General features: G+C 38.5%; 1 protein-coding gene across 11 annotated transcripts in view; it reads right to left on the bottom strand.

The window, feature by feature from the left end:
* Positions 1-413: 413 nt before the first annotated feature.
* elna (elastin a) overlaps positions 414-13017 on the bottom strand; it is a 229937-nt gene continuing 217333 nt past the window's right edge. For 9 of the 11 annotated variants that reach the window (XM_059655511.1, XM_059655521.1, XM_059655514.1 and 6 more), the window contains 2 exons: positions 4994-5050; positions 414-2260 (listed from right to left, as the gene is read on the bottom strand). In XM_059655511.1, the coding sequence (XP_059511494.1) occupies positions 2214-2260; positions 4994-5050 (104 nt within the window). In that variant the 3' untranslated portion in view covers positions 414-2213. The remainder of the gene's footprint in view (positions 2261-4993; positions 5051-13017) is intronic. The other 2 variants (XM_059655517.1, XM_059655519.1) reach the window with 1 other exon arrangement.

A 13017-nucleotide genomic window follows, 5' to 3' on the forward strand; every position in this document is an offset into this window, starting at 1 on the left:
TGCTTGTGGAACCTCATTGTGTGAAAATTATCTGTTGTATTCCCTATACCAGTGACCATATTTTAAAATATTTAATTGTAAAACAATTTTGAATTCCTTGTGATTATGAAAGGAATGACATAAATTATAATTCTTTATTTATTAGTCTTAAACTTTCTGATTTCAGGGCCAAATGATTTTATAGGAAGGCCTAACTGTCAGTGTTATAAGGGTCTGGAAAGCAGAGTGCTTGCTTGTTTGTTGCTATCATAGTCACTCCCTGTGTAGTTGCATGTCACCATAAATTTAATAGATTGCCACCGTCTTGGCCGACTGCATAGTGCCAAAAGCGTTGGAGTCTTCATGATGATATTTTTCCATTCGCTTACACATTTAGTTATATACAATGTTCAATGATTTGCTTACTGACAATATTTATTTAAACAATTCTGTTTATTTTAAAAGCTGTTACTGAATTGTTGTCCATCCAGTATTTTCTCTTTCATACAGTTTATGAAGATACAGCAAATGGGCATTACACCAAACCTGAAGCAATACACCAATGTTGGGGCTCAAGATCTGCTACAGTACTTATTATTGCAGAACTGATGTAAAGTATTACATACGATAGCATATCACTTATCAAAAGAAGTGCATGATGGAAAATTGAGAGTCATGTTAAGAACAGGAACTCTGATCAGCATCTATGACGGAATCTTAAGGTGCTCATATCAAATTTATTTTGATCCAGGCATTGAGCTATTTAAAAATCTACTGCTTAAACATGTTTCAAGAATAGTGCTGATCATGATTTCTACTTTGCAGATAAGACAGTCAAAGAGAAAAAAAAGGGCCAGAGAAAATGGACACAGACAGAACAGACAGAAAGCAGAAGAGAAAGGACAATTTTACCAAGAGTGGCTGTGGTGGGCTTCTGCATTTTCACAATTCAGTTAGCCCCTTCAGGTACAATCTAATAATCGTGTGCAATTATGTCTATATACCCTCTTATTATATAATTTTTCTTAGAAGATGATGCCTGAGACTGCACTACTGTGCAGTAAAGATTTATAACAGCACGCAAATTTGTTGACAGCAGGACTATGAACCACTTTACAATATGCTAAATTGGGAAATTTCATGAGTTAGTTGGAAAGTTTTTATTTTAGGAACAAAATGTCTTTGTGGGATTAATTTGTTACCCAACTAATTCATTTGGCTGAGTTACAACAGGTCATTTCAATCGAATACAAATCATAACCAATTAATGCTGCGGAGGTAATCAGATTGTTAAAATGTGCAGAGTTCGTTTATTAACCCTGATCCTGGAGGTAGTAAAATCCTAGCCACACCACTGCCAATGATGAAGGACTAATGTTATCATAACTTGGGATAGGTTTTCTTTGTCCCAAACCTGAGAGTTCTGAACCATCCAGGTACAATGGGTACAGGAAAATAAGTTGGAAAGAAATAACATAAGATAGCTGGCCCAATATTCCTGAATTTATTGTGTGGAAGAAATTAATTAGCTTCAAGTGTAGGAGGGGAAAAATCTGCCCCAATGTCATTCAGCTTGTATAAACTTCAAAGCCTACCAAATCAAAGTAGCCAGACCTTTCCAGGAATCTTTTGGCTAGGAAGCTAAATTTGGCCTCCAAGTGTGAAGTCTTGTTAGCCATGTGACAAATGTGTAGAAAAACAATATGCAAAAGTTGCATTGGTCACTTCAGGCCCCACTCATTAGGGTTGAGCCATCATTTGTATGAATACAGCTGCCACTCTCAAAAATAGATTTTCAACAGCACCAAAATTATGGCAGGGGTTGGAGCTACGGCCCAGCTGTACGATCCAGGTATCACTCACAGTACATCTTGTAAAGCAAAGCACAAGCCACTAAAAATTAATAACACAATTTTATAACTTAAAAATACTGGAGTTAGAATCACAAAACAAAATAAATCAAGTCAAGGATGGTGTTTACTATGAGATTAACAGCAAAGGACTCAGTTGTAAGCTGGTCCCTAAATGCTTGAAGCACACAGTGTATAGCACAGCTTCTTTGATAACAAAGTCCATTAGATACTGATAATGAATGCAGCCAAATTGTTTCATAGATGAAATGAAGAAAGGTGGGGGGCGGTGGTGAGGGGAGTTCCATTCCACACCATCCTTTACATTCCGAATCATGCAGTAGCACCAGAGTTCTTGAGGTCACTTCTTTTCCAAGTATTTATTTATTTTCTCCTTCGACCACAATATTTTCCCATTGCACAAGGGGATCCTTCAAAAACATAGAAAAGCTGTTGAGTTAGATAAAATTACTTTTTTCTCAACCACAAGGTGTTCAGAAATAGGCCAAAGTCAACTAATCAGTAGAATTGAATTTAAAAAAGATTATGCCAAAATATGTGAAGACACTTGAATTTTGTAAACAAAATAATAGATCTGCAGTTTTGCCATAAGTAGTTTCAAATAGAAATGGAGTTGTTCTCTTAAACATTTAATAGCACCATATTCATTTCCTAAAAACAAACTAGTTCCAAATTGTTAAATATATCAGTATACGCTACTCAGCAAGTGGACTTGACAGGCTACTGGGAGCCATTCCCAGAGATAAAGCACTCCAGGACAAAGCAGCTGTATCTGAAGAGAGCTGCCAGCCCAATGGGATTCAATAGATTGATTGAATGATGGTATGCCAGGGAGATGGCAGTTATTGCCTGTATTTAGGGGACCAGGCATCCAGGACACTCCTCATTTTTCATCAAATATCCTGTTATCCCGACAGTTTCCTGAAAATAGTTCAAACATCCCAGTTTTCACCTTTACCCTTCTATCAAATATAAACTAGGTCTAGGGGAGAAAATTTAATCCTTCTTCCTGTCAGCACCCATCATATCACATTGCATTGACTCATCTCCAAAGCACGTCAAACTTCAACCTGGACTTCCAGCTCAGAGTAAAGACATAACTATTGTGACACAAGATCCCTTCTAGATAATCTTTGTGCTTTACAGGAGTCTCAATTATTGCCTACAGCTAACTAGTAATAAGTAAATGAGACCAATGGATCAATTTCATTTGGTTCAGTAATTGATATCATTGGATGCCCGCACTGTATTATGAACATGATTTGAATTAGGTGAGATCCAGTAGGTTCATATTCAGTTTCGAGTCTGGACTGGCCCCTTAAATGCAATGATGCAAACAAGGAAATCCAGTTAATTGCAATGACTTATAAATTAATCAAGTCAACTGGAACATTTCGAAATATCACGTTCTGGGCTTTCTTTCTTTTCTCAAAGATATTTTACATCTCTGACAGCTTAACACTGTGGGGTAGCAGTTCTGATTAAATACAAATAGTTATGTCTTTGAAAATTGTTAAAAAACTTCCATTCACTTTGAAAAGTGTCTTTTGTTCCCCCTGAACATCTTACAGAACATTTACATATCATTAAATACAAAATCTGCAAGGAACCAGTACAATCGGCCACTGTATTAAAACACGTAATTTTCTAGCTTAGGTTTGAACCTTGGTAAAGTTTGATTAACATGTTTTACAGGTTGAAAATAAGTTTAGCCTGGAAAAATAACATTAGAATCAGCGGCATTCCATCATCTTGGACTAATACAATGCTAAATTACAGAATAAAAAAATGAATGAATTGTGGATCTTGTAAATCAGAAACAGAAACAGAAATTGCTGGAAAAACTCAGCAGGTCTGGCAGTTTCTGTGAAGAGAAAGTAGAATTAACATTTCAGGTTCAGCAAAGCTTATTTAGAATTGCAGGACTTCAATTCTGTTAACAGACAAAAACTATCCTCTTTAAAACTCAGGTTATGACACAGATTTTCCAGATGCAGCATTTTACATGACTTCATTATTCAGTGGGGAAAATCTATTGAGCGGGAAGACATGGATGGTGGATAGGAGATGTAACAGGAAGACACTGAGGGTGGTGAGAAGAAAAAGGTCCACCATTCTTGTAAATTGCACAATTTCTATGCTAGTAGCTCACGCAAATGCAGTTCTGTTCTAAATGTACCGTTCCTCTGCATCAATTCCTCGAAGAGCAATCTCATGTCTACCACTATTTTTAAAAGAGTGGCTAGCCTAAACGCCAGAACTTTCAGACAAAATACGTTACCTGCATATCAAAGACTTAGAATGTATCAAACATTTCACAAATGAATTTAATGTATTTTTCCACCTGTCATTAAGTATTGTTCACTGTGGAGCAACCTCTAGCGCATGTTCTAAGTGTTCTTTTAAGAGTCTTAAGAGTGCTCTTTGAAGAAACTTCTCAAGTGGTTTCAGCAAGAGATGAAGGAAGCTCCAGAGATTTCAATGAAGAAATTGGAGATGCCTGTGGTTAACTGGGTTTTAGTTCAATTCATTCATCAACTCATTGCTTGCTGTCTTGATTCCTGGTTCACTAATGTCTTGATATAAAACTTTTCATAATTTCTTTCAAACAACTCTGCAGCTTCCTGGATCCCTATCTCGTCCAGACCTGCAAACCTCAAAGGCATCCATATTCTGGTCTTGAACATTCTTGATTTTAATTGCTACACCATTAGATGCTGTGACTTCAGCTGCTAATGTCAAGCTCTAGAATTCCCTTTATGCACCTCTCTGTATCTCTTACTGTTCTCCTTATTTTAAGACACTCTTTAAAATATACCACTTTGATGATTTACCTCAATATTTTTCATAAAGCTTGTTGGTAAATTTTGCTTTGTAGAACTCCAGTGAAATGCCTGACTACATGATAGATGTTATATAAATACTGATGTTAATGGATGTTTAAAATTACATAGTATTTGGACAAAGAATGAAGTGTACACAATTACAATGATTCAGTTGGATCTCAGTTGTCATAGATACTTTATATTTAAAATATGCATATTATGAGCTAATTAATACATTCGGATTTGATCAATTGCTTAACTGTTAGCTAAATAACGTGTACATTCAATGCAAATGAATCCAGTATTAGTTGCTCATACCTCTCCCATAAGGATACCCAAACTGGCTCAGTGCCCCATACTGTTTAGGAGGTTTACCTGCAACACAAAATCTGACCCATTAAACATTGATTTATCAAGACAGCTTATACACCCTCTTTCATAATGGGCTGGGCTCACATGATAAAATGGTGAAAATAAATACAAATTGAAAAAAACTTTGTTGTATTCACTCTTAACACAATGAGAATAAAAGTCATCATCCTTTATAATTCCACTTATTTTTAAACAGATAACTCAGTTGTGCAGGGAAACATTGTAAATATGTCTTCAAAGCAGAAGACTTGACTACTTTTAAGTCAGAGGTATTGTTAAGCAAAGGGTTGAAAGGTTATCGGGTTAGATGGGAATGTGGATTTGAGGTGACAATTAGATCAGCCATAGTCTTATTAAATATGAAGCACACCTGAATGGCTGAATGGCCTACTCATTTATATGTCCATATGCTTGTAGATACAATTTATCTGGATTTTCTATAGATGTTTGAGAATAAGATACTTTTATTAAAAGTTGATATGCATGGAATGCATAGAAGACTGGCCACTGAGTTATAATTGGCTATGGAAAGCAAAATATATTGGCATTAAGGACAGACTAATTAAGATTGCTGTCACAGATTTATGAAGTTGGGGATGAATATTATCATGGTTTTCTGCTCTCCACACTATGTGCAGGTGATATTGAATGTATTATCCTGATGGTACAAGTGTAAAGGCAATTGATTAGTGACTAACTTTGATAGGTACTGAAAATTGAGCAAATATGGCAATATAAAATTAATCTGTTACTGTTGCTTGGAACACAGGCATTATGGCAATCCCGCACTGCCTACTCAGTTCAAAGATTTTGGGACATAAGCAGTGCTCACATTATTGTTGATGGACTGGATACATAAATGGAGTGTTAATGTCATGCGTGGCAAGAACCATTGAAATTGAACCTGCACTGGTTAATGCAGGCCTGTACCTCTATTGATGTATTGTGGCTAGAACTGGTGTTCGCAGTTAGGTGGGAAGTGAACTTGACCTGAGAAACATGAAATAATGGCACAACATGTTAGATAGCAGCTCCCTAACCTTTCCATACTGTGCTCTGGATATCTTGATGGAGGGCATTGCAAGGAGGGTTTTGTATCAATATGTGTCAAGTCACATACTCAGAGGAGATAGAGGTACGGTGGTCAAACTCAGCAGTCAAAGCTTCAAGACCTGGACACACATTTCAAAAAACCCAGTAATGTCACGTGGTCAAAGTTGGTGAATGCATTTTCAAAGATCACCTCCCACCAAGCACACAACTAGCCTCATATGCTGCACAGTACTGTACATGTCCACCACTTAGCTACCAGCAATTTCTATCCATTAGAATTGCAATATGTTTCAACTTACCTTTAACATTTTAGCACTGCTGCAAGCATTACTCACATTTTAACAATTTGCATACACTGTCAGATATTCAATCGTGATAGCCACATCAGTAAAACAGATTGCATGATATTCACTCATGCATTTCTCTTTCTCCTACAAGGGAAAACGATGCTAAACTACAGGCAGCAAGGGTTAATGGCACAGGAACTGACCTACCTGTATAACCTAATTCCCTTGGAGAAGATGGTCTTGGATATTATTGATACAGCCATTCCTGGACTCATGGCTAATAGCCTGGCAACCATCAAAGATAAGAGCAACTTAATTCTTAATTCTGTTTCACATCTCAACCCTCTCTTATTTGATTTTCAATCAGCAAAGGGGGTTTGTACTTTGAATCAACCTGTTCAGGCATGTTATTGCACGTTTCTCGGAAAGGTGAAACTTGAACCCAAATCTTCTCAACTAGAAACAGAATGCTGGATTAATTTTGAGGCTATTTGCCTCTTTTAATACTTTAATTACTTACCTAATATCTGATGGGGATCTGAAAACCTATTCACATTAAATCCAGAAGAAACAGAAGCAGGAATAAAATTCAATATGATCATGGCTGATCATCCAAATTAGTACTCCGATTTTAGATTTTTTTTGTCATGTTTACTCAAGTACAGAAATACGGTGAAAATTGAATAATTTCACCACATATGGCACCGTATTAGGTATCTAGGTACAAAAAAAATTAGGTACAAAGTAGAAAGAGAAAAGAGGGTTAAAATGTTAAGCATTATTTCATAGAATAGTTGAAAAATAAAGAAATCGGCAATAATTTACATTAAAGTCTTTCATGGTTTAAATTAGGAAAATAAAAGAATAAGTTAAAAGTTCAACAGTCTTTAAGGAGTCCTTTGCTTATCTCGATCTGCTGTCTGTTCTCGAAGTTGCTACCACAGATAATGTCGCTGGTACCGAAATTGCCACCTCTCTGATCTCCCCCAGTGCCTTGGGAACATGACTAGGCAGAGCCAGTTTCATGCCGAGCTAAGACACTGCCATGAGTGCCAAGAGACTGACTGACATACTGCCGAAAGACCAGGCCAGGACCCGCGATGAGCTGCCAAAAGACCAGGCCAGGATGAACCATGAGCCCCTGAGTGACCAGGTGGGGACCTGCCACAAGCTGCCGAGACACCAGGCCAGGACCCATTGACAGACCGAAATGGGGAGAAAGGAAAAGAAGGAAACAAAAGGAATGGAGGAGCTCTGGTTGGAGCATCCTCATCCACTGCCGTCCTGACCAGAGTCCCACTTTCTTCCCGTACCCTTTGATCCCTTTAGCTTTAAGAAGTATGTCTGACTCCTTCTTGAAAACATTCAATGTTTTGGCCTCAACCACCTTCTGTGGAAGACAATTCTTCCTCCTCATTTATTTTCAGATACCTGATTCTCGACATCTTTCATTTTCTGCAGTTCTACTCCCCTCAGTTGTGCAATTGACAAACCATCCTGAAGACCCTTGATATGACATATTTAAGGGTGCTCCTAGATTTGTTGAGGCATTTAAATTCCATTTTCATCAAATCATTATTGTTCTACAATTGCCCTTGTGGTCATATAAGTCCTATTGCGTCTCTTGTCTGCATTGATAGTGGTACAAATGCAGAATACCACATACGGTGCTGGAAAATCTCAACAGGTTCGGCAGCACCTGTGGAAACAGTGAAGTAGTGTTAACATTTTTGAGGCCAATATACTATTATTTTGGTAGAAGACTCCCCTCAGGAGCCATCAGAGAGGACAGAATGTCTCCAACGAGCCATCTGTGAAAAATTATGTGCACTGCTTCTGAATGAATTATGACAACTTCCAAGATATCTTCATCAAATGTGTTTCACTGAGAATGTTTTCATACAGGAGACTGCAAATTACAGAACTGTTGCAGAAGCCAGAACAGCCTGATTCTACATCATCACATTTTATCATCTGTATGTAAATCCTGTGGAACAGGTATAATCTCCTTTGAACTCGAACCCTGTGTCTGTTCCCTCTGATAACGTGGAGCAGCAGGTGGTTGAGCAGAAAGCACACAAAAAGTTTCCACAAACACCAATAGAATAAAGAGCAGATAAGACCAGATAATTCTAGTAGCATCAATATCGGTCTGGACACTGGGTACAATGTCTCTGCTTGTCTTTAAAATAATCCCATAAATCTTTTTCTTCAACTGGAGCAGGCAAATGGACCTCAATTTAATTTCTCATCTGAAGGAAGACATCTCAAACAGTGTGACTGTCCCTTAGTACTGCATTGAAATGGAAATCTTGATGCTTTTTGCTCAAGCCTTGAAATTCTGTGAAAGCCAGGCACTCTGTGATTCAGAGTTAAGTGTGTTGATAATTAAATCTTAAAGAAAAACCAACATCTCCTGTCCTCACCAAAGTCTGTTTACTCAATGCATCTATCTGTGACTGTACTGGTAGGAATGATCACAGTACAATGCTTGTAAGAACAAAATCCTGTCTTCATACTTCGAATGTTGTATGGCACCTCACTATGCTTGATGAGATAAACTGAGAAACAACCTGGCTCAATACTCTGCATCATCAGAACTGCAGAATTGCATTCTGCCATAATCTGTCAACTCATGGCCTGTGCAATCCTTTGCTCTGTCATTACCATCATGCAGCTAAGAAATTCTACAACCAATGATTAGATCAAAGTTGTGCAGTTCTCTCACATTCAGTTATGTTAGTGATTTAACCCTGTACTTAAATGGCAAAGAACAAGCCTGAAACATTTGGAACTATATTTAGTCAGAAGTGTAAGTTTAGTTTTCCTTCTTGGCCTTCTCCAGAGGACCCAAACATCATATATATTAGTCTTCAGTCAAATGTATTTCATTTACATGATATCAAGAAAAAGGTTAGCACACTAGATACAGCAAAGGCTATGGCCGCTAATGACATCCCAGTTGTCATGCTGAAGGTTGGTGCTCCAAAATTACCTGTGCTTCTGGTCAAATTATTTCCAGTTCAGCTACAGTCCTGGTATCTACCTAACAAAAGGAAACTCACCCATGTTTGCCCTGTCCACAAAAGTAAGATAACTTTAAAATTGCTATAGTCCATTAGTTTACTTTCAACCTTCTGCAAAGCGATGTAAAGTGTTATCGACAATGCTATCAAGTAGCACTTATTCACAAATAACCTGCCCACTGATGCTTAGTTTGAATCCTGTCTACACTATCTGGCTCCAGACTTCATTACAGTTTTGTTCTAAACATGGACTAAAAAGGTGAATGTCACAGATGAATTAGCCCTTGACATAAAAGCAGCATTTGACTTGAGTGTAGCATTCAGAAAGTGAACTAAAATCAGAGTCAGTAAGAATCACAGAGCAAAACTCTCCATGGGCTGGCACCTCATCTAACACAAAGGAAGATGTGTCTGGTTGTGGAGGCCAATCGACAGGAATTCTTTGGGGCAGTGTCCTATGCTCAACTATCTGTAGGTGTTTATCAAAGACCTTCCTACCATCATAAGATCAAAAGTAGGAATGTTCTTGATGATTGCTTAATGTTCTGCGCCATTTGCAACTTTTCAGATACTGAAGCAGTCCATGCCCACATGCAGCATGCGCTGGATAGCATTCAAGTTTGTGTTGATAAACGGAAAATAACAGTTGTACCACACATTGCCAAGCACTAGGCAACTTCAACAAAACATAAGCTAACCACCTCCACTTGACATTCAATAGGTTCATCATCACAGAATACCCAAACATTACCATTCACTGTTGAGCCATATAAATACTAGTCAGGCCAAAGACTGGGGATTCTGCAAACAGTAACTCATTTAGGTGGATTAGCCATGCTAAATTGTCCTATAGTGTCCAGAGATGTGTAGACTATGTGGATTAGCCATGGGAAGTGCAGGGTTATAGGAATAGGATAGTGGGGTGCGTCTGGGTGAGATGTTGTTTGGAGGTTTGTGTGGCCTCAAGGGGCCAAATGGTCTGCTTCCACACTGTAGGGATTCTCTGATTCTTCTGTATGGTTCTATGATTTACTGAAAAGGTTATCACCATTTAAATGGCATAAGTCAAAAGCCAGAAGTCACATGACACCAAGTTAAAGACCAACAAGTTTATTTGAAATCACATGCTCTCGGAGCATAGTCCCTTTTTCAGGTGAAGTGAAAGAGAAGCAGACAGAACATAGAATTAATGGGCAGAGAGATCAAAAGATCATACAAATGGTGTGAGTGGAGTGTTGAATATTAGGATAATCAAAAGTGTTCGATAGTGTGAGTAAAGTGTCAACAGCTGAATAGCAAGTGAAGGGATGACCTATAATGTGATTAAATGAGGCAGAGAGATAATGACAAAAACTTAAGAATAAGATGATGCTGGAGATAAATCAAATGACTGGAATAACATGATAGGTATAAAGTTGCATGCCAAGGGTCTAACCAAAGTAATAAGTAATCGAAAATTGTACAAACTAATTAAGGTATAGAGATCAAAACAATTTGTCAAGGTGATGGTTCATTGTTCATAGGGTTCACTGAGTCCCTACAGTGTGGAAACAGGCCATTCAGCCCAACAAGTCCATACCGCCCTCCAAAGAGCTTCCCACCCAGACCCGTTCCCCTCCCATGTCTAACCTGAAGCAGTAACCTAACCTAAGCATCCCTAGACACTATAGGCAATTTAGCATGGCTAATCCACCTACGCTGCACATCTTTGGATTGTGGGAAGAAACCAGTGCACCCAGAAGAAACCCACGCAGACAGAGGGAGAATGTACAAAGTCCACACACACAATCGAACCTGGGTCCCTGGCGCTGTGAGGCAGCAGTGCTAACTAAAACAGGACAGTAAGAGAAGATTTTACAGGTACAAAACAGTATGGTGGGTCACATGTAGGGCAACATGAACCTAAGATCATGGCCGAGGCCGTCTTCATGGGTACAGAACTTGGCTGTTAGTTTCTGCTCGGCGATTCTGTGTTGCTGAGTATCTTGAAGGCCGCATTGGAGGACTCTTACCTGAAGATGATTGAAGTTGAATGTCCTTGACCACTGAAGTGTTTCCTGACTGGGAGAGAACATTCTTGACTGGCAATTATTGAGTGGTGTCCATTCATCTGTTGGCGTAACGTCTGTATGGTCTTGCCAATATACCATGCCTCAGGGCCCCATCACACTGTTCTGTATCTGTAAAATCTTCCTTACTGTCTTGTTTGGACACCATAACCTTGATAAACTGTTATGATCTCTCTATCTTAATCAGTTTGTACAGTTCTGGATTACTTATTACTTTGGTTAGACCCTCAGCAAGTCACTCTTATGCCTATCATGTTATTCTAGTCATTTGGTTTATCTCTAGCACTGCCTTAGTCTTAATCTTTTGTAGTTATTCCTTTGCCTCATTTATTCAGAGTATAGGTCATTTCTTTGCTTGTCATTTAGCTGTTGACACTTTACTCACACTGTCTAACATGTTTGATCACCTGCACAGACGCATAATTCGACACCCCACTTATACCATTTGTATGATCTTTTGATCTCTCTGCCCATAAATTCTGTGTTGTTTGTGCTTCCCTCTCACTTCACCTGATAAGGACCTACAATCCAAAAAGCTTTTAATTTCAAATAAATCTGTTGGACTATAACCTGGTGTCGTGTGACTTCTGACTTCATCCACCAGCACGTCCTCATCACGGCTAAGTCAAAAGTGTGATGGAATACAACTGACATGCTTCAGGAATACAATTTCAACTCCATCTAGGACAAAGCATGTTTTTGTACTTTGGGCTGGCAACCAAAACATCAACTTGAACATTTGTTACATCCACCATAGGCACACAGTTGTTGCAGTATATACTATATACAAGATAGATTGAAGCAACTCATCGTGGTTTCTTAAAAATCGGCTTTCAAACCTGCAGCCTCTAAAGCCCAGAGCAAAAGGTGAAGTAGATGCATTAGAACATTTACAAGACATGCCATCTTGACTTAGAAATTATCAGCACTATTCATTCTTATTGAATTAAAATCCCGGAGAATCCCTTCCTACCCAGCGCTATGTGTACCTAATCCAGATGGACTGGAGAAGTTCAAGAAGGTAGTTATTCACCACCTTCTCAACAGAAATTAAATATGAGAGGTAAATGCCAGCATTGCTAACAATGCCCATTTCCCAAGATTGAATTAATTAAATTAAATGCTCCCTGAGCACTCTAGGCAGACAGCTTCCTGCTGAGAGTTCTTTAGCCCCATCTTTCGCTCCCTCATCAAAGTGTGTTTACCTGTGTGATCTCTGTTGATTCAGTTGATTAAAGGATGGCAGATGTGTTGAAAAGTATTTAAAGATTAGAAGATGTAGTGGGAGGGCATAATACAATTAGGTCAGTTGCTTAGATGGCTGTCATGTGGATCAGAATAATGAAAATAGTATCATGTTTGACACCCATTCTGGATGAGGTAGGTATGGGATATGCCTTCCTGCCCCACATGTAGTAAAAATCATGTAACTGTATATGCAGAGAACTGAAGAAGAAGAACAGTGCATATTGGAAGTAGGAGCATGAAATACATACAAATAATTCGGGGGGGAGGCTTCTTGGATAACGAATATC

Source organism: Stegostoma tigrinum, chromosome 27 (assembly GCF_030684315.1).
Source record: "Stegostoma tigrinum isolate sSteTig4 chromosome 27, sSteTig4.hap1, whole genome shotgun sequence".
NCBI classification, from domain to species: domain Eukaryota; kingdom Metazoa; phylum Chordata; class Chondrichthyes; order Orectolobiformes; family Stegostomatidae; genus Stegostoma; species Stegostoma tigrinum.